The sequence below is a fragment of the Carassius auratus genome, chromosome 4 (genome assembly GCF_003368295.1).
Source record: "Carassius auratus strain Wakin chromosome 4, ASM336829v1, whole genome shotgun sequence".
NCBI lineage: Eukaryota > Metazoa > Chordata > Actinopteri > Cypriniformes > Cyprinidae > Carassius > Carassius auratus.
The window spans coordinates 7,830,971-7,853,246 of record NC_039246.1 but is presented as its reverse complement, the minus strand read 5'-3'; the positions used below and the strand labels follow the sequence as shown (position 1 = coordinate 7,853,246).

The 22,276-nt window shown below is 42.8% G+C and overlaps 2 protein-coding genes across 2 annotated transcripts; both read left to right on the top strand.

Moving 5' to 3' along the window:
• Nucleotides 1–501: 501 nt before the first annotated feature.
• LOC113057842 (putative Dol-P-Glc:Glc(2)Man(9)GlcNAc(2)-PP-Dol alpha-1,2-glucosyltransferase) lies at nucleotides 502–3,394 on the top strand. Its single transcript, XM_026225382.1, has 3 exons — nucleotides 502–854; nucleotides 926–1,123; nucleotides 2,274–3,394. Exons 1-3 carry the CDS (start codon nucleotides 690–692, stop codon nucleotides 3,327–3,329), a joined length of 1,419 nt encoding a protein of 472 aa, XP_026081167.1. The 5' UTR covers nucleotides 502–689; the 3' UTR covers nucleotides 3,330–3,394.
• Nucleotides 3,395–8,614: 5,220 nt separating this feature from the next.
• On the top strand, nucleotides 8,615–18,755 carry LOC113057834 (uncharacterized). Its single transcript, XM_026225374.1, has 4 exons — nucleotides 8,615–8,947; nucleotides 9,113–9,243; nucleotides 9,630–9,800; nucleotides 17,237–18,755. The coding sequence occupies exons 3-4, from the start codon at nucleotides 9,699–9,701 to the stop codon at nucleotides 18,188–18,190; spliced, it is 1,056 nt and encodes a 351-aa protein (XP_026081159.1). The 5' UTR covers nucleotides 8,615–8,947; nucleotides 9,113–9,243; nucleotides 9,630–9,698; the 3' UTR covers nucleotides 18,191–18,755.
• The last annotated feature ends 3,521 nt before the right edge of the window (nucleotides 18,756–22,276 follow it).

Genomic DNA, 22,276 nt, shown 5'->3' with positions numbered 1-22,276 from the left:
AGTTTATAAAGTAAATGAAAACTACAGAAACAAATAACTCGCGCAATGGTTAGTATGCGACAGTTGTCTGAAATGGGCGGGACCTATCGGCTCAGAAGTCGTTTCTGATTGGTCGACTAGCTATGATCGCCTTATATAATAATAATAATTGTTTTTTAAACCCTTTTGTGTATTTTTAATTCGTTTTTCGGGGTCAGTTCACAGATGACAAATTTAGTAAATTAATTAAAAAAAATGTATTTATTTAAAATCCCGTTGCTTTGAGATTGCAGGGTCGGATTTACGTTCCAGGCACATCTTTACATGTTTACTAGAGAAGAAATCATTATGCTTTTTTTATATAAATAATTTTATAAGGGACATATCATAGTATGGTGATGTACATATTTCAATGTGACTATACATTTGTTTACTATTTTATTAGTCTTTAACAACCACATCGGGGTGGAACTGATTGTTCATGCTCCCGATTTAGACACGGGACGCTTGTGTGTGACGCACCAGTAATCTGTCAAAAACCTAAACTTAAAAATGCGAATTTTGCATACATGTGCGCATTTTTGACACTCTGAAGGAAGCTCGATTACAAGGAATGTTTCGCATCCCATCTTACTCATCCTCATATATCATTCATTTCCATAAGTGTATATTATCAAAGATCGAGAGTTTTTGTGTTTCTTTGAATAAGGATGGAGAGATTTGAGGTTTATATCTTCACTGCTCTGTGCAGCATTAACTTTCTCGTATCCTGCCTTCTGTTCTCCAAAATCACTCGGGAGCAGAGAGACCCGTACATGGATGAGATCTTCCATGTTCCTCAAGCCCAGAAGTTCTGTGAGGGGAAGTTTCAGGAGGTATGACTGTTAATGATGCTTGAGTTTCTCAGTGTTTTTGGACATTAATGCTCATGTGCCCCTCTCCACAGTGGGATCCGATGATCACCACTCTTCCCGGGTTGTATCTGGCATCAGTGGGTCTGATCAGGCCTGTGGTGTGGCTGGCGGATCTGAAGGGCAGTGTGGTCTGCTCCACTGCTATGCTCAGGTTCATCAATCTGCTCTTTAATAGTGGCAATCTCTACATGATCTATCTGATCATCTGCAGACTGCACATGAAAGATAAGGTGCCTGATTTGTTTTATTTTTCTTTAAGTTTACTGGGGATTTTTCCATTATGGGCTCTTAATTTAATTGCCTTTTTAAAAAATATTGAAAAATGCTCTTAATAATCCGGCTGTTCAAAGTGTAAAATGTGTAGTTTTTATATTGTTTGTAATTTTAATGATGTTTTATAACAATATATAATTTAACGTTAGAAAAATAAAATAATTAACTACATTTATAATTAAAAAGTCAAATTCCTTGATTTTAAGGCACTTTGTAATAATAATAATTTATTATTTAGGGGATCCGTGGCTAGGAGGCAAGCCAAAAACAAAGAAAAACTAACAATTGTATTATTATTTAATCTTATTATCATACTAGTAGGCATGGAAAAAAATGTTTTGTAAATATAACATAGTAAAACAATGTGTGTATCTGCACACACACACCCACATTATTGTACTTTGTATGTATATTTATGGTAAATCTGTTTTTCGCCCATTATCTGAAGCAACTGTGACTGAGATTTACACATTTAAAACTCATAATTGTTGAGTGTTGCTGGTTGCTGAGATGTAAAGTTATGTAAAAAAAAAAAGATGTTGTTACAGTTGATTATAAACATATATATACGCATCATAATTTAGTATGTATTAATTACCAAGAATGTAAGCAACAAAATTAATAAATACAATTTGACACTAATATTACATTAAATAACAATATTGTAATATTATATTGTAAATATTATGATTAATTCATTATATCTATCTATATATATAGATATATATATTGCATACAGGACAGGATTTTCAATAAATATAATAGTAATTTCATAGTAAATACACAGTGACCAAATTTTGTCATTAACCATAAAAGCTATGACTGGTGCTTGCACATTTGTTATGTGGTTGCTAAAACATGAAATAGTTCTTCAGCATTGTGTTGGGTTGCAGTCTATTGTATTTTTGGACTTTTTTTAGTTGTCCACCAGGTGAAAAGTATAAATCGCGTTGCCTTGAAAATGTAGAGCTTCAACAAAAGGCACCTGGGAACCACCCAAAACAACTTAGCAATTGTATAACCTTGTATTAGAGTTGAGTGACACCTTCAGATCAACTGTCAGGTGTAATACTGTGGTGTTATATTTCCCTCTCTCTCTCTCTCTAGTCCCGTTCTGCCGCTCGTCGAATGTTCTCTGCCCTGGCTCTGTCCACGTTTCCAGTGCTGTACTTTTTCACGTTCTTGTATTACACTGACGCAGGCTCCACATTCTTCACCCTCTTCATGTATCTCATGGCGCTGTATGGAAGCCACAGAGCAGCGGCGCTTCTCGGCGTCTGCGCCGTCCTCTTCCGCCAGACCAACATCATCTGGGTGGCGTTCTGCGCTGGCACCGTGGTGGCTCAAAAACTGGACGAGAGCTGGCGGACTGAATCGAAGAAGCGTGACGAAAAATCCCCTTCTCAGGTCCCTCTAACCATCAATGGGGCAATGAGAGTGATGCGTTTCCTGTTGGAATTCCTAAAAACGCCCACCAATATAAAAGCCGTGGTCTTGTTGACATGGCCATATATTGCTGTAGCTGTTGTCTTTGCAGTTTTCGTCGCGTTGAACGACGGAATTGTGGTTGGAGATCGTAGCAGTCACGAAGCATGTCTGAACTTTCCTCAGATTTTCTATTTCCTGTCATTCACTCTCCTGTTTTCTCTTCCTACCTCGCTGAGTTACCAAAGGGTAGTCAGGTTTCTGCAGTCTTTGAGAAAGCAGCCCTTGATTTATGCCGCACTGATGACGTTCTCCCTGTTTTTGGTCTGGAGATTCACATTTGTTCACAAATACCTGCTTGCCGACAACAGGCACTTTCCATTTTATGTATGGAAGAGGATTTTCCAGAGACACGAGCTTGTCCGTTTCCTGTTAGTCCCTGGATATGTGTTTGCAGCGTGGAACTTTCTAGACACTTTGAGGTCCAAGTCGTTGTTCTGGTTCCTGTGTTTCGCAACGTGTCTGGCGGCGGCCACTGTTCCGCAGAAACTCCTGGAGTTCCGATACTTTATCCTTCCGTATTTGTTGTATCGCGTCCACATCCCTGTACCGTCTTTACCCAGACTGCTAGTCGAGTTCGGCCTCTTCACCGCAGTGAATGCAGCTACAGTTTACATGTTCATCTATAAAACATTTCAGTGGCCTGACAGTACGGCAGCACAAAGATTCATGTGGTGACACAATTCTTATTCTCACATTATCTATACGCAGAGCAAAAGGAGTGATGTTTTCACTATTTACCCCCCCAAAAAAAAAAAAAAAGTTCAGAATACGATCCCACAGCTTTGAAATACCGCTGAGCCATGCTGCAGCTTTGTTTTGCTGTTATTGTTATGTTAATTAGTTTGTTTTAATCCACTGGTGATATTACGTAATGTGTAAATGTATGAGCAGGATTTTGTTTTAGTTTACTTTGTGTGCTATAAAACATATTCCCATTCCTCTGACCAACCTAATCAGAATTCATTTTTGTTGTGATTTTGCCTAATATTAAGTAAAAGCTTTATGTGTTTGTTTATTAAATGCTGTTTAAATTCATTTAATTGTTACAGTGGCTGTTGTTCATGGTGTTCATTTTTGTGTAAAATTATATTTTTCTGTTTGATTTGTTTTTTCATAGTTGTTATCAGTTTTTATGGTAGACATCAGGTTTCACAATTTGAATGTTAATTGTGATTTATGTCTGTGTTTTTCAAAATCTTATTTGTCTTTCCTCTCCTTCTTTTTTTGTTGGTATATTAAAGTCATTTTGATACATAAACATGTCTAAATACATTCATTATCTCCATAACGGGTTTCTGGTTTAGTTAAGCCTGTAATGATGCATTAATAAAATGATAATATTGTTTGAATTAATGACAATTTGAGAGAAGAGAGATCCAGTCCTGTGTCTTGAAAACACAGAGATGTTTTACTTCCACGTAACCATGAGGGAAAGCTAGCACTGAAGCAGTTTCTGCTGGTTGATAGCCCATATGACAATTCACAATAACTTTGACTGTGTTTTAATCACTCATGGGTAGGTTTATTTAAAATATAATAAATTATTCATTGCTTTATATCAGTGATCCTCAAATCTGGCTCGCGAGATCCACTTTCCTGCGAAGTTTAGCTCTAACCCTAATCAAACACGCATGAATTTGCTAATCAATGTCTTCAGGATCATTAGAAAATCACAGGCAGGTGTGTTTAATTAGAGTCGGAGCTAAACTCTGCAGGAAACTGGATCTCGCGAGCCAGATTTGAGGATCACTGCTTTATATTATATGTAATTATTCTCAGACATGTACTTCTAAATAATGATATTTAATGATGGAATGCTAGTATTTGTGACATAACACACGTTAGAGGAGGAGCATCTGCTTGCTTCCTCTGTAACCTGAGACCCAGCAAATGAGGATAAAGTAATTAAAACACTCATCATTTCTTTTTTTCCCCCTACCAATATGAATTGTAAAAAAAAATATAGTTTTCTTCTTCATAATTCATATGATATTTGATATTGAAGGTGTTTATTCATTTGAGAATGTCTGAGAAAAAGATTTTTTAAAAACTGAATATATATGTGATGAGGACATTGCTGTCGGTTTTTGCTTTAATGGAAAAGAATCAGATGAAAACATTGTAAAAACTGACATGCAAATTCTTCTTAGAAATGAAAACTGGACATGCAGGCCTAGTTCACATATTTGCGTTTGATGGGAGTCGAACAAGTTAGAACGTAAGCTTATGGCATTAGTTCTGGCAGGTTATGTGAGTCTAGCTTGCATCAGCTGACTTTCAAGGAACCAAAACTCCATTATCGAACCAAAACTTTACAGGGGATCTGTATCTGGGGCTCTAGATGTCCTGGTCTCCGCTGTCTTTCAGGGCTGTAGAGGTCCTTTCTAGGTGCTGATCCACCATCTGGTCTGGATACGTACTGGATCCGGGTGACTGCAGTGACCCTCTGATCTGGACACAGACTGGATCTGGTGGCTACGGTGACCTCAGAATAAGAGAGAAACAGACTAATATTAGTGTAGATGCCATTCTTCTAATGATGTAGCAAGTACAGATGGTGTTATGGGAAGTGTTCCCGGTTCCGGTTTACCTAATTAATGCAGCCTAAAAATAATTTAACGGATATGGATATTAGAAGCATATTAGTATGTTATGTGTGTATCTTGTGCCGGGTTCCTTGCCGCTTCGGAAGGGGGTAGCGCTTAGTTTTACTAGGGTGCTGAGTCAACACTGGCTTGGGGCGACTCGAGGCAGATGAAGATGAGCCCTTGGGCAAAAAGTTTTGCAAAGCAAAAAAAGTTTCACCAATGAATGTCACGTCACTTAGAGGACAGGTTCTGTTATGAGGATATTACTGTCGGTTTTTGCTTTAATGGAAAAGAATCAGATGAAGACATTGTAAAAACTGACATGCAAATTCTTCTTAGAAATGAAAACTGGTTTACCAGTTAGAAAGTAAGCGTATAGCATTAGTTCTGGCAGGTTATGTGAGTCTAGCTTGCATCAGCTGACTTTCAGCGGATCACATCTACTTACAGGAATATGACACCTATCAGGGCCTTCCTGTAAAAGATTTGTTAAAGCTGTTTGTTCTTTTTGTTCATTATTGAGTAATTGTATATTTCATTTTGAATTGGTATTTTTTATGGTAGACATCAGGGGCATGTTCGAATGCAATGTTTTGCTCTGGTTTCAAGGTTGAATGACATGTTTCCTGGAAACTGTGTGCAATGGGATTTGAGATTCATTTTTTTTTGTTTGGTGAGTGTGTCAAAAATGTCATCCCTAACAGCAGCAACATGTAAATAAACCATGTGGTATTAAAGAGACAGTTTGCACAATGTAATTAACATCTAGATGAATTCAAAAGAAAAAGTATATTTTTTGCATGTTTATTTACATGAAAGGCAAAATAACATGATAAAAAATCATGTTAATCATGTCTCGAAGGTAAGAAGTGGATTATCCTTGACCTGAAATGTTTGTCTTTTCATCCGAAAAAAAAGTACGAGGCAAATGTTGGATCACAATAATTAGAAATCACAGTTTCCACAAATCCCTTCACTCAAGTGGGAAGTTCTCTTTTATTCTAGATGGCAAGGGCAGTGTTACATCGAGTGTATTTTGCAGTAATAAATCTATACAGTCTATGTATTAAATCTGTACTTTTATAATGATTTCATCAGGCTCCGAAAATTCTTCGAAAAGAACACAAAGAATGGCCTTCTCAGCTGCCATAGTTACAACTCTTACATTTATTTACATTTATTCATTTAGCAGACACTTTTATTCAAAGCGACTTACAAATAAGGACAGTGGAAGCAATCAAAAACAACAAAAAGAGCAATGATATATAAGTGCTATAACAAGTCTCAGTTAGGTTAACACAGTACACATAGCATGGGCTTTTAAATAATATAATAAATAAAAAGAAAACAGATAGAGGTCTTTACACACACATAGACAATTGCATAATAAGTGAAAAGAAAATAGAATACAAAAAGATTAGAAAGGTAGTTAGATTTTTTAAAGAATATAATTAGAATAGTGAGTGTTAAAGTTAGAGGGTCAAATAAAGATGAAAAAGATGGGTTTTAAGCCGATTATTGAAGATGGCTAAGGACTCAGCTGCTCGGATTGAGTTGGGGAGTTCATTCCACCAGGAGGGAACATTTAATTAAAGTCCATGAAAGTGACTCTGTGCTTCTTTCGGATGGCACAATCAAGCAACGTTCACCTGCAGAATGCAAGCTTCTAGAGGGCACATAAGTCTGAAGTAAAAAATTTAGGTAAATGGGTGTAGAGCCAGTGGTAGTTTTGTAGACAAACATCAATATCTTGAATTTTATGTGAGCAACTATTGGAAGACAGTGCAATTTGATAAACAGAGGTGTGACATGTACTCTTTTTGGCTCATTAAAAATGTATCTTGCTGCCACGTTCTGGATTAATTGTAAAGTTTTGATAGAACTAGCTGGAAGACCTGCCAAGAGGGCATTGCAATAGTCCAGCCTGGACAGAACAAGAGCTTGAACAAGGAGTTGTGCAGCATGTTCCGAAAGAAAGGGCTTGATCTTCTTGATGTTGAATAAAGCAAATCTGCAGGATCGGACAGTTTTAGCAATGAGGTCTGAGAAAGTCAGCTGATCATCAATCATAACTCCAAGGCTTCTAGCTGTTTTTGAAGGAGTTATGGTTGATGAAAAGATGGGTTTGCTGGAATCACAAGCAGTTCTGTCTTGGCAAGGTTGAGTTGAAGGCGATGGTCCATCATCCAGCAAGAAATGTCTGTTAGACAAGCTGAGATTTGAATAGCTACCATCGGATCATCAGGATGGAATGAGAGGTAGAGTTGAGTGTCATCAGCATAGCAGTGGTATGAAAAGCCATGTTTCTGAATGAACCTAATGATGCCATGTAGACAGAGAAGAGAAGTGGTCCAAGAACTGAGCCCTGAGGCACCCCAGTAGATAGATGTTGTGACTTGGACACCTCACCTCTCCAAGACACTTTGAAGGACCTATCTGATAGGTAAGACTCAAACCATTGAAGTGTAGTTCCTGAGATGCCTTTTGCCAGTAGGGTTGATAGGAGGATCTGGTGGTTAACCATGTCAAAAGCAGGGGACAGATCAAGCAGGATAAGTACTGAAGATTTGGATTCCGCTCTTGCCACTTCAACGACTGAGAGCAAGGCCGTCTCAGTTGAATGTCCACTTCTGAAGCCAGATTGGTTGCTGTCAAGGAGATTGTTGTGTGTGAGAAATGTAGAGACTTGGTTGAACACAGTTCGTTCAAGTGTTTTTGCAATGAAAGGAAGAAGGGAAACTGGTCTGTTGTTCTCTTAAAGAGATGGGTTGAGGGTGGGTTTCTTAAGTAGTGGAGTTATACATGCCTGTCTAAATGATGAGGGAAAAACACCAGTGTTGAGGGAAGTGTTGATGATGTGAGTGAGTGCAGGTACAACTGCAGGAGAAATGGCTTGAAGGAGATGAGATGGAATAGGATCAAGCGCGCAAGTAGTAGGGTGATTAGAAAGGATTAGTTTGGAGACTTCTGCCTCAGAGAGTGAAGAGAAGGATGTAAATGAGTGTATGTTTGCCGGTGATATGAGCTTGATTGGTGTGGAAAATTGTGCACCAATGTGTTTAATTTTATTAATGAAAAACGTGGCAAAGTTGTCAGCTATTAGAGATGAAGCAGGAGGGGAGGAGGAGGACAAAGAAGTGATGAAATTGTTTTAAAAAGCATGCAAGAGTTTGACGAATTGTTAATTTTGTTATGATAGTATGTCATTTTAGCAGTGGAGACATTAGCAGAGAAGGAAAATAAAAGTGACTGATACACATTAAGGTCAGTAGTATTTTTGGATTTGCGCCACACCCTTTCAGCAGCTCTAAGCTTAGAATGGTGTTCGCGTAGAACATCAGATAACCAAGGGGCAGAAGGGGTGTGACGGGCTGGCCTGAAAGATAATGGGCAAACAGTGTCTAAACAAGATGTAAGAGTGGAGCAAAAAGTATCAGTAGCACTGTTAGCATCCAAAGACGCAAACAGTTTAGGGAAAGGAAGTGGAGATGAAACCATTTCAGAAAGCTGGGAGGGTGAAAGTGTGCGTAGGTTACATTGAAAGATGACATGTGGAGGGATAAGTGATGTGTCCGGGACCATGTTGAGGTTAAGAGTGAGTGAGGAGGAAGTGATCCAACTCTTGCCAATAGAACAGGGTGTTCAACCCACCAACATTTCCGATTGGCTTCATCTGTAACCTGAGATCCTGCATACGAGGATAAAGTAAGTAAAACACTCATTAGTCTTTTTCCTTACTAGTATGAATTTAAAGAAATCATAGTTTTCTACATCATAATTCATATATAATTTTTATATTGAAGGTGTTTAATCATTTGAGAATTTCTGAAATATGTTTTTAAACCTAATACATATTTCTAAAATTTCCAGACTTCTCTAAGACTAAAATGTCAATGTCTAACAACATCAAGAAACAATCTAGGATGGATAATGGGGAGAAGAAAAATTAAAATCTCAGCCTCGACCAGCTTGGAACTAAGTTCAGTAAAATCAGCATTAAGGTAATGGTAGAGCAATGCATACTCTATGGTAGATGATGCCTATAAATTTTTCTAGTAAATTACATTAACAGTTCACTTATAAATTTAATTCTGCCATTGTTTACTCACAAATGATATCACCCCAACCCTACATTACTTAGAGTAAGCTTCTTCTAGTTAACATTAATGTAATATTTATTTAATGAATAATACTTTTGCAGAATTTATTCACACAAGGTGATGCTGATTGATAGTTGATTGACTAAAAGAAAATGTATAAACATCAAAATCAACCTAGATTATTATTTTAATTATTTTTATACAGATATTAAGTGTTTTAATATGTTGGATGGGGATCAGGGATTATAGTTGAATAAAGTTTGAGCAATCTTTTTATCTCTTTCTAGGACTCATCTGACAGAAAAGATATCAGAGTCAAATTTTTGATCAATGTTCCTGTGGGAGTGACCCGTAAAATGAGCAAAAATCCTAAATCACATTGTGGGATGTTTCTTGACCTTCTGAAAACTCAAGCTTTCAGAGAAGAGGACAGATTCCGTTATGAGGACATTGCTGTCATTATTTATGGAAGCGTATGGGTAGCATTATTCAATTTGGGATGTAATATGCAAAATGACAATGCAATATGTAAAATGGCAATGCATTTCTGTATTTACATTTACATTTTCCAATACATTTGTGCAACGTTTGGTGCAAAATGAAAATGAAAATTAAATTACATAATTTTCATTTGCCATTTCCTACACCAGTTTTAAAAATTAAAATGAATATTAATTTTAACGCTTTATAAGTTGCAAAATTAAAATGAAAATGTATTACAGAAATGATTAGATATGTTTAACATGTTAAAGCAAAAACTGTGGCAAAATGATCATTTAAATGCTATTTTTCTTAATTGCATTAACACTCACAGTCAAGACACTTACGATTGCATTTTCATTCGGTGTCACGCAATGAATGTAGCAAAACTCAATGTGCACATTGAAAATGCATTCCGAGCCGATCACGTGTCCCCGCCCTCGCGCCACGTCAATCATTGTGTGAACAAGGCGGGGCTTACAGAAGGTCAGAGACTCAAGTCTCAAGAAGAGGATTCAATCAAGTGAGACAACATGGACAAGACAGTTGGTCCGTGTATGTTTTGATCATTTCAGTTTATGGCTTCAATATTTCATTGGGACTTGTGGGCGGAGCTGAAACGCTGCTTTCATCTGATTGGTCGAATCGGAGCGGTTTTCATCTGACAGCCTTCAGCTCGGTCTTGTCATTGTTTCAGGCAGAATAAGAGTCAGTGCGAGTGAAGCACTGAAATGTCTGAAACTACGCTCACTGTTAATTAGCATAATATTTGAATCAGATGTAGCTGGGCACATAATTCGTGCTGCTGAGACCTGCAAATTATTTCTAGGTTGTAGTATTGTATGAATATTGTCCCACTGATAAATACAGTGCAAATAGTTATGTCAGATGAAAACCGCTCCGATTCGACCAATCAGATGAAAGCAGCGTTTCAGCTCCGCCCACAAGTCCGAATGAAATATTGAAGCCATAAACCGAAATGATCAAAACATACACGGACCAACTGTCTTGTCCATGTTGTCTCACTTGATTGAATCCTCTTCTTGAGACTTGAGTCTCTGACCTTCTGTAAGCCCCGCCTTGTTCACACAATGATTGACGTGGCGCGAGGGCGGGGACAGGTGATCGGCTCGGAATGCATTTTCAATGTGCACATTGAGTTCCCTCTCGAGGCGGTAACTCAACATTACGTCAGCTAAGACGTATATGGGAACTTCTCCCTTCTCCACTTTTGCTGAAATCTTATTGGCTCACGCCAGCTGGGGACAGCTGGCCAATTGACGCGAAGCATGCAAATACTGACAGGTTCGCGGGCAGTATAAATTGCATGGGCGCGAAAATTACGTCTGAATCTCTTTCTTCACTCTATGAAGTTATCTTCACGCTTGAAGTCTTTTATCTACCATCGTGGAAGTTGCATCAGAGGATAACTACCGTTCCTCTCCGCATCCGATGGCAGCTACTTGCCAGATTTGTGCGGGTCCCCTCGACCCGCAGGACCCTCATCTGTTCTGCGTCTCCTGCCTGGGCCTCGCCCACGCAGAGGCAGCTTTCTCGGATGACACGTGCGCCCACTGTGCCGAGCTGCCAGTGCGCGCCCTCAGAGCCAGGAGGGAAGTGGCTCGGGCAACAGCAGGGATGAGACCCACTCTCCCCCGCCCCAGGACGAGATCGGCGCTGTTAGTTTCCCAGACGATAGCTTCCGCCCCCCCCGGGCCGTCGCAGACTTCGTCTCCTTCGGAGCTAGCGAGGCAGACGACTCCATGTCTCTCTCTGCATCTGAGAAGGATTGGGCGACTCAGTCAGACATCCCCGACCACGAGGGCCCTGCAGACCTCCAGGAGGAGCTCATCAGGATCCTAGGCAAGGCCGTCACGGAGCTGGACCTCTCCTGGAACGCACCTGACGAGCCGGTAAAGAGCAAGCTGGACACGTGGTTTCTCCAGTCGAGCCGCCGCCAGGCCGCATCGAAGAGAAACACCCCGTTCTTCCCAGACGTACATGAGCACGTGGTGAAGTCGTGGGCTGCACCCCAATCGGCGCGCACCCACTCTGCCACGCAAGCCATGTTCGCACACGTAGACGGGGCGGAGGCCCACGGGTATGTGCGCATGCCCCCCGTCGAGGAGACTGTTGCCGCGCACCTGTGCCCGTCTTCCTCAGCGTTGGGTTCCGACCGCAGCCTGCCCTCCAAGCCGTGCAGGTTTACAGCTCACCAGGCGGACAAAGCCTATGCTGCTGCAGGGGAGGCAGCTTCTGCCCTTCACGCCATGGCTATACTCCAGGTGTTCCAGGCGAAGCTTCTTCAGTCCATCGATGACGGCGCGGTTGATACTGACGTCATAAGGGATCTGCGCGCGGCAACCGATCTCGCGCTGATGGCTACCAAGCGCTCCGCTCAAGCCATCGGCCGTTCCATGGGTTTTATGGTCGTCCTTAACAGGCACCTATGGTTAACCCTAGCTGACCTGAAGGACGCGGATCGCAGGACGCTTCTAAATGCTCCGGTCACTCCCTCCGGCCTCTTTGGTGATGCCGTGGAGTCGGTCACGGAACGTTTCTCCGAGACTCAGAAGCGCGCAAAAGCCATGAGCCACGTGATGCCTCGTCGCTCACTTCAGCCCTCATCCGCGAGGTCCCGCTCTTCATCAGCGCCTCGTCAGGCCCTAGGACCGGCTGGACAGCCCGCCGTGACGCCTCGCCCCGAGCCGAACGCCCGTTTCGGCCGAAACAAGCAGTGGTCAGGGCCTGGGAAGAGGCATCGGAGTGGGAAGAAGAGCCCGCGCCGCGAGAGAGCCAGCGCATCATCCTCGGCTGCAAAGCCATCCTCCTGACGTGCCGCTCAAGAGGAAGAGAGAGCGCGCTGGTGGCCCCACCCCCAAGCGCCGTGTTCAAGAGCTTCGTGTCCCCCGGGTTCCTTTGGGCGACAAGCTAAATGTGTGTTTAAATGCTGTTTGTGTGAATTCCACAATAAAAACATGTATCTCTTCACAAAGAGAGCTTTCTCTTCCTCGCGCACCCAACACTGTGTCACTCGCCCTGTCTCAGGACAGTGCAGAGTCACAAGCAATGATTATAATGGCCTCTCGAGGGCGCGAGAGTGCCAACAGCACACAATGCCCGCCACGGGCCGCCCCCCAGCCAGTGCTTCTAACCTCGCGGGGGCGGGGCCCAGGTCAAAGTGCACCCAACACTGCGTCGCTCGCCCTGTCTCAGGACAGTGCAGAGTCACAAGCAATGATTATAATGGCCTCTCGAGGGCGCGAGAGTGCCAACAGCACACAATGCCCGCCACGGGCCGCCCCCCAGCCGGTGCTTCTAACCTCGCGGGGGCGGGGCCCCGGTCAAAACAAGCCTTCAGTGGCTACAGTAGCCTTAGAGCTAACGCGTCCGCTGTGTCATTTTCTGGACGCGTGGAAGGCTATCCCAGGCATTTCACCGTGGGTACTGGGAATTATTCAGCAAGGATATTCTCTTCAGTTCAAACGCAGACCTCCCCGATTCAACGGCGTGGTCCCGTCACTGACTTTGCCCCAAAACTTTTCAATTCTGAGACAGGAAGTTTTCAGTCTGCTCGAGAAAGGAGCGATAGAGCGTGTCCCTCCAAGCGAGCAGAAAAGCGGTTTTTACAGCCGCTACTTCGTGGTGCCAAAGAAGGGTGGAGGACTCCGTCCTATTCTGGATCTGAGACCCATCAACCGAGCACTTCACAAACGCGCATTCAGGATGACAACACTAAAACAGATCTTGATGCAGGTACGACCCGGGGACTGGTTCGCCTCAGTGGATCTAAAAGATGCGTACTTTCATATTCAAATAGCGACGCACCACAGACGCTTCCTCAGGTTTGCTTTCGAAGGCACGGCTTATCAGTATTCGGTGCTTCCGTTTGGCCTGGCCCTGGCTCCCCGCACGTTTTCAAAGTGTGTGGACGCAGCGCTTTCTCCCCTCAGATCGAGCGGAATGCGCATCTTGAATTATCTGGACGACTGGCTGATTTTGGCCCACTCAAGAGATGTGCTAATCAGTCACGTGGAAACGCTGCTCCGCCATTTGGATACGCTGGGACTGCGTGTAAATATGCAGAAGAGCGTGCTTTTACCGAGTCGGACTATAACGTATCTGGGAGTATGTTTGGACTCGATGGCGATGCGAGCCCATCTTTCTCGGGAGCGCATGGAGACAATTTCATCGACTCTGCGCCGTTTCAGACCGGGCAGGTCGGTTTCACTGAGGGATTTTCAGAGGCTTCTGGGACTGATGGCGGCGGCTTCTTCAGTGTGCCATCTGGGTCTGTTACATATGCGACCACTACAGCTTTGGCTAAAAGCTCGAGTTCCGCCGAGGGCGTGGTCTTCGAGACGCAAACGAATTACGGTCACTCACAGTTGCGTCAGCACTCTGAGACCGTGGAACAGCACAGATATGTTCAGCGCAGGAGTTCCTTTGGGTTTAGTGACTCAGCGCACCGTGGTCTCGACGGACGCGTCAACTTCTGGCTGGGGAGCAGTGTGCCTGGGCGTACCTGCCTCAGGCCTGTGGTCGGAGTCACAGAGGACGTGGCACATAAACCGCTTAGAATTGGAAGCGGTTTTCCTCGCCCTGCAAGTTTTTCGGTCGAAGCTGGAGCGGCGACATGTACTGATTCGAACCGACAACACGTCTGTGGTCTCGTACATAAATCGCCAGGGTGGCGTGCGGTCCAGAGCTCTATTCAATCGAGCAGCGAGTCTCTTGTTGTGGGCGGACCTACACTTTCTCTCCATAAGAGCGGCGCACATCCCCGGTATCCTGAACCGCGGAGCAGACATGCTTTCGAGGAACGGGATTCCTCAAGGAGAGTGGAGGCTTCACCCAGGATCAGTTCGAATGATTTGGGATCGATTCGGCAGGGCGGAAGTGGATTTATTCGCCACAAGCGAGAACACGCACTGTCAGACGTTTTTCTCGCTATCTCACTCCCCTCTACCGGGAGATGCTCTGACATCGCGTTGGCCGGAGGCCAGGCTTTACGCGTTTCCTCCGGTGAAGATTCTGCCTGTGGTTTTATGCAAAATCAGGGAGGAGAGAGCGTCAGTTATACTCGTGGCCCCGAACTGGCCGAATCAGCCCTGGTTCGCGGATCTGAGAGAGTTAGTGATAGCTCCCCCATGGCAAATCCCCCTCAGGAAGGACCTGCTGTCTCAAGCGAACGGCACGATATGGCACCCCAGCCCCGAGCTGTGGAACCTTCATGTGTGGCCGCTGCGGGGACCTTAAGCGAGCGGGACGCCCTGCACTCACGGGTGTTGAGTACGCTTACGGAGGCTCGCGCTCCATCTACGAGACGCCTCTACGCTCTGAAGTGGGGAGTTTTCAAAAAATGGTGTGAGAACATCCAAATCGACCCGGGGACCTGTTCCGTGTCGGATGTTTTACGCTTTCTACAGCACAGAATGGACTGCGGGAGTTTGCCGTCCACGCTTAAGGTGTATGTGGCCGCTATTGCCGCTTTTCGTTCCCCGATTGACGGGCAATCGATCGGTAAGCATGGCCTGGTAATCAGTTTTCTCAGGGGAGCGAGGAGATTGTGTCCTTCACGGCCACCCTCCGTGCCGCCGTGGGATTTAGCTCTAGTTTTGAGGGCTCTAGCTCTACCGCCGTTCGAGCCTTTAGCTTCTATTGAGGTTAAGGAGCTTTCCCTGAAGACTGCCTTGCTTCTTGCTCTCGCCTCGTCGAAGCGCATTGGAGACCTACATGCATTTTCGGTGAACGACGATTGCATCTGTTTCGGACCTGGCGACTGTAATGTCACTCTCCGGCCGAGACCAGGTTACGTTCCGAAGTCTCTCAATACACCTTTTAGAGCACAGGTTGTTTCACTGCCCGCCTTATCTGCTGAGCCGTCAGCCTCGCACGATGCTGTTGCTCAGAGCGCTGTTTGCCCTGTTAGGGCTCTGCGGATGTATATGGACCGCTCGGCCGCCTTTCGTCAGTCGGACCAGCTGTTCGTGTGCTTTGGTGGATGTAATAAGGGACGTGCTGTTTCAAAACAGAGACTTTCTCACTGGATAGTGGATGCTATCGCATTGGCCTACAAATGCCAAGGGAAGGATTGTCCCCTCAACATCAAAGCTCATTCTGTGAGGGCTATATCTTCCTCCTGGGCCTGGGCTAGAGGTATGTCTATCCAGGATTTATGTCTTGCTGCTGGCTGGTCTTCCCAGAACACATGCGCCAGGTTTTACAAGCTGGATGTACCCTCTGTAGCGTCACATGTACTTTCGGTGAGTTAAGTTTATTCATTATTGTAACCAGCTTTACAGTAGTTACCATGGTTGCTAACTCTGTGTTATGGTTTTACGGTTTATGCAGTTGTCACCGCAAAGCTGTCGACTCTGTATTTAACTCTAATGCTTGAGTGCTTATGTGCTATGTCTGCCCTGTTTAGTGCAGGCTTCACGTTTAATTGCATAAGATATGCAAATTTCGTTAGGGTCGGAGCAGATGTCTCATTGGTCTAGTTCCGCCTATTACGTGCGAGCACTCTTAGCGACACGGCCATTGGCTGGAGCTGTACTGCTTATGTGTGGAGGTGATTGACTCCGTTCAGGGCTTATCTTCACTTCTCTCACGGCGGGATTTTATACAGTTCCCATATACGTCTTAGCTGACGTAATGTTGAGTTACCGCCTCGAGAGGGAACGTCTCCGGTTACTATCGTAACCTCGGTTCCCTGAGAGGCGGGAACGAGACATTACGTTAGCCGCCGTGATCGCTGTTTGATCAGCTGTGCTAGAGTTCAGTCGTGATTCTGACGTAATTTTCGCGCCCATGCAATTTATACTGCCCGCGAACCTGTCAGTATTTGCATGCTTCGCGTCAATTGGCCAGCTGTCCCCAGCTGGCGTGAGCCAATAAGATTTCAGCAAAAGTGGAGAAGGGAGAAGTTCCCATATACGTCTTAGCTGACGTAATGTCTCGTTCCCGCCTCTCAGGGAACCGAGGTTACGATAGTAACCGGAGACGTTTTGCTACATTCATTGCGTGACACTGAATGAAAATGTAATCGTAGGTGTCTTGACTGTGAGTGTTAATGCAATTAAGAAAAATAGCATTTAAATGATCATTTTGCCACAGTTTTTGCTTTAACATGTTAGACATATCTAATCATTTCTGTAATACATTTTCATTTTAATTTTGCAACTTATAAAGCGTTAAAATTAATATTCATTTTACATATTAAAACTGGTGTAGTAAATGGCAAATGAAAATTATGTAATTTAATTTTCATTTTCATTTTGCACCAAACGTTGCACAAATGTATTGGAAAATGTAAATGTAAATACAGAAATGCATTGCCATTTTACATATTGCATTGTCATTTTGCATATTACATCCCAAATTGAATAATGCTACCCATATGCTTCCATACATTTTTGGCCTTAATGGAAAAGAATCCGATGAAGAAATTACAAGAACTGAATTGAGAAAAATTTTTAAAAGTGAAATCACTTTTAGAAAATGGGGCTTTAAATGGCCAGAAAAGTACAGTATTCCATATCGACTAATAAGAGAAAAAAATAAACGATCAGAGCACACCATGGAATTAGTAAGAAACTTTAGGGAGAACTACCCTGAAGTTCCAATCTATTTCTGCTTTTTTGATGCAGACACAGTTGATTTTAATGAAGTGTTGAGTTCTTACATAGATATAATCATAGAGCACAAAAATCCAACACTGATGTCAACTGGTTTTCTGTTCTCTAAAGACAGTAAGTTCAGAAAGGAGAGTGAACATGATCGAGACGTGCGCATAATAACAGCTAAGCACTTTCCTCTGGGCACTTATTACCCAGAGCCCAACTTCTGTGTGCTTCTCCCCGATGGACATGACACTCTTCCTGAGCGTTTCACTAATACAAAATCTAGAGAAATGAACATGGAATCTTCTGTTTTGATAAGACAAGTAAAACGGCGCCGGGGTTTCTCTGCTGTGTTTGCAGACAAAAACCCAATTATTACACGTGATTCAGCACTAAAACATAGTCACACCAAACCATGGACTTGGGCAATTAGTGCTTATACACACAGAGAGCTTGAAGTTACTAAGAATTATAAAAAGGAAATATATGGAGAAGCATATGAAACAGACAAACGTAAGGCAAATAGGTCGTATATCTCATTGTTAATGGGTCTGTTGAAATCAGACGAAGAAGCTCAGAGGATAGTGGAGGCAAAACCTTTTGAGGGACCAGGTGCAGGTCAAGTTTTTAAGGCAGCTGAAGCTGTTCGGAAGTATCTTAACACAGGGCAAGAAGATCCAGAAGACGAAGAAGAGACAGAAGAACTAAATAAGCTAGTAGTAAGGCAGAACTACAGCAACTAGAAGAACTAATAGAGATAGAAGTGTGATGCTATTGGGTTGGAAGTTGACTTGATTTTACACAGATTGATGTATGATTGAGATGATTTCTGTGCATGTTTTAACATAAAAAAGGAATAGGTTTGTTGTTAATCATGTTATTTCTATTAATAGCCGCTTTTTCAGAAAGAGAGCCACCAAATAAATCTAATTTCTAGACCATTTGAAATTATTTCACTAGCAGTTTAGTTTAGAGCAGCAAGAATAGAAATAATCCTTATTTATTTTAATATTTGTGATTATCTTTAGTGTACATCATCAAACAAATTAGTAATGAACCAAATAATCAGCTTTGCAAGATGATTGTGTAAAGAGTAAATTAGCTCTGAATATTTATTGCTCTGTTTTATGGTGTGGTGCTTGTTTTGTCATTTTATTCATTTATTTATATTTTTTTATTTCTATAATGCTTCTGTTTTTTTTCTTCTTTTTTTATAGTATCATTTTGTCATTACTAATGTACAGTAATTAGTAATGATTTGACATCAATAGCATGTAACAAAAATAAAAATAATAAAATAAACTAAAATACAATTGATATTTTGTTTTTGTACATTCCCCAATCCTGCTCTGTGAAATCAAAGACACCAAATAAAATAAAAATATAAGGAGAAATAATTAATTTGATTCAAATAATTTGTTGCTTGAAAATAATATTTTATATTGTCAGAATACATTACACTTTCTGAATGGCCAAATATGTGCACTACTTTGAGTGTCGGGCATTTTGGTGAGTATTGGATTATCTAGTGCACTGATTCATTCCCATTACTGTATCACAATAGGAAGTTTATGTGCTACACAGTCCTCTCAGACACCATATATATATATATATAGTAGTGTCTTTATTCACTTATTTTTATTCAGTCCTTCCTAATGTAGTGAACATCCATCTTATCTTCCACCAGATGGCAGTCTTTGGTGTGTATGTGTGTGCTTGTGTGTGTGTGTGTGTGTGTGTGCTCTAATTTTTGTGACATATCAGGACACAACTCTGCATAAAGACATGGGTATGACACAGGTATTACAAGGAGATAGTGACTTATGAGGACATAACCCACGTCCCTTAGCGAGAGCAGGTGAAGCTAGGTCCACTCTAGGATGCTTTTCACTAGAATGAATAGGGGTTTTGAGGAGAGTCCGGCTTGGCAGTTTATGTAAGACAGCACTGTCATGTTGTCAGACCTGACTAGAACGTAGTTCCCTGCCGGGAGTAGTAAGAAAGCGTAGAGAGCTCAACATACAGCCAGCATTTCCAGGCAGTTAATGTGGAGCTTGCATTCTGTACTCGTCCAGATGCCAAAGCTCCGAGGGCCTTCGCACAGGCCCCCCCAGGCCGTCTTGGAAGCATCTGTGAAGATGATTTTCCGCCTGTCAATTATCACCACCACTGCCCCCTGCTTATACAAGCAGTGCTTCTTCCCTTCGTCACCTTTTTCATATAATTAATTTCATTTATATAGCGCTTTTCTAGACACTCAAAGCGCTTACATAGTCAGGGGGTATCTCCTCATCCACCACCAGTGTGAAGCATCCACCTGGATGATGCGACGGCAGCCATAGTGATCCAGAACGCCCACCACACACCAGCTTACTGGTGGAGAGGAGACAGAGTGATGAAGCCAATCAGCAGATATGGGGATTGTTAGGAGGCCATGATGGTCAGAGGACAATGGGCGAATTTAGCCAGGATGCCGAGGTTACACCTCTACTCTTTTCGAAAGACATCCTGGGATTTTAATGACCACAGAGAGTCAGGACCTCGGTTTAACGTCTCATCCGAAGGACTGTGCTTGTTGACAGTATAGTGTCCCCATCACTATACTGGGGTGTTAGGACCCACACAGATCACAGGGTGAGCACCCCCTGCTGGCCTCACTAGCACCTCTTCCAGCAGCAACCTAGTTTTCTCAGGAGGTCTCCCATCCAGGTACTGACCAAGCTCAGCCCTGCTTAGCTTCAGTGGGAAACCAGTCTTGGGCTCCAGGGTGATATGGCTGTCGGCCATATAGCAAACGTGCCGCCAGGCATGGTGCTGGTCTTGAGGTTTGAGCCAAAATGTAGTAGCTGCGTGTAGAACAGGCCCAGCTGCAGAGCTGGCAATGCTAAGCTCATGAGACCTAGCATCTTTTGAAACCTCTTGAGCGACAGAGCCGTTCCAAGTGTAAAGGTTTCCACGAGCTGCCGAATGGCCAGAGCACACTCTACAGCCCCCATATGGGTCGAGTCGATAATTGTCCCCAGGATCGTGAAATATTGGCTAGGGGGACGAGGTAGTACCAGCTGTAGAAGCTTGACTTCTATGGCCCTTTTCACCAGCATAGATTTTACCTCTGGGCGAAGGAGAGGCACATCCTGACCTGTCACAGAGGATAGGACTATGCCATTGAATAACAGGAGCCTCTGAGCGACTTGCAGTACATAACCTTGCTTTATTTTTTTAACATTCATTCTGATACTCTGAGCATGGCCTGCCATGCCTCGGCCCACACAGAGCATTTCACTAATACAAAATCTAGAGAAATGAACATGGAATCTTCTGTTTTAATAAGACAAGTAAAACGGCGTCAGGGTTTCACTGCTGTTATTGCAAACAAAAAACAGTTATTACACGTGATTCAAAACAAAAACATTGTCATAAAAGTCCAAGGATGTGGGCAATTAGTGCTTATACACAAAGAAAGCTTAAAATCACTAACAGGTGTAAAGAAGAATTTATGAGATACAGGACTAATGCACATGGTATTTATTACTTCGCTTTATCTCCATTACAGAATCTTTTAAAGTCAGAAAATTAGGCTTACGGGATAGAACAGGGCAGATTGTTTGCAGGTGATGGTACAGATAAAGTAATCCAGGCAGCTAAAGGTATTCGTGGGTATTTAAGCAAAATATAGGCAGAACAGAAGCATGATGCAAAAGGTTTGGAAGGGACAGAAGAGCAAGAAGAGAACTAATAGCAAGAAGTTCCAGAAGAGCTAGAAGGGCAAAAAGGGCTACTGGAATTGAACTGCTGGTTTGGTCTGGTCAGAGGAGAACTGGCCCCCCAACTGAGCCTGGTTTCTCCCAAGGTTTTTTTTCTCCATTCTGTCACCGATGGAGTTTCGGTTCCTTGCCGCTGTCGCCTCTGGCTTGCTTAGTTGGGGTCACTTCATCTACAGCGATATCGTTGACTTGATTGCAAATAAATGCACAGACACTATTAAACTGAACAGAGATGACATCACTGAATTCAATGATAAAACTGCCTTTAACTGTCATTTTGCATGATAGATAAATAAAGGTGACTTGACTTATGGTGTTGTGCTTGTTTTTTTTTCATTCATTTTTATTTATTTTCTGTATTGTTCCTGTTTCTCTTTTTCTGTACATCAGCACTTAGTCATTAAAATGTGCATTAATTAGTAATGTTTTTGAAATCAATGTAATGTAAAAAATCTAAAATACAATATTTTGTTTTTAAACATTCCCCAGTGACAGGTATTTCTCTAGCAACTATCCTGCCCTGTGAAATCAAAGGCACCATAATAGGCCTAGCATTAAGAAGAATGTAAGTGAAAGTGACGTGACATACAGCCAAGTATGGTGACCCATACTCAGAATTTGTGCTCTGCATTTATCCCATCCAAAGTGCAAACACATAGAGCAGTGAACACACACCCGGAGCAGTGGGCAGCCATTTATGTTGGGGGTTTGATGCCTTGCTCAAGGGCACCTAAGTCATGGTATTGAGGGTGGAGAGAGCACTGTACATGCACTCCCCCCACCCCAAGACTCGAACTAACGACCCTTTGATTGTGAGTCTGACTCTCTAACCATTAGGCCACGACTTCCCCACGGTCCTGTGTGCCCGTTATGCCACACAGAGATGTTTTACTTCCACAAAACTATGAAGTAAAGCTAGCACTGAAGCAGTTTATGCTGGGATGTAACAGGCCTACATTCACTGGAAATGCCAAGACCTCGTAATATTGCCAATTCTTGATGTGTGCCTGTGTGCCCGTTATACCACTGTGGGAAACAGTTATGCTTAATAACTTGGAAATAATG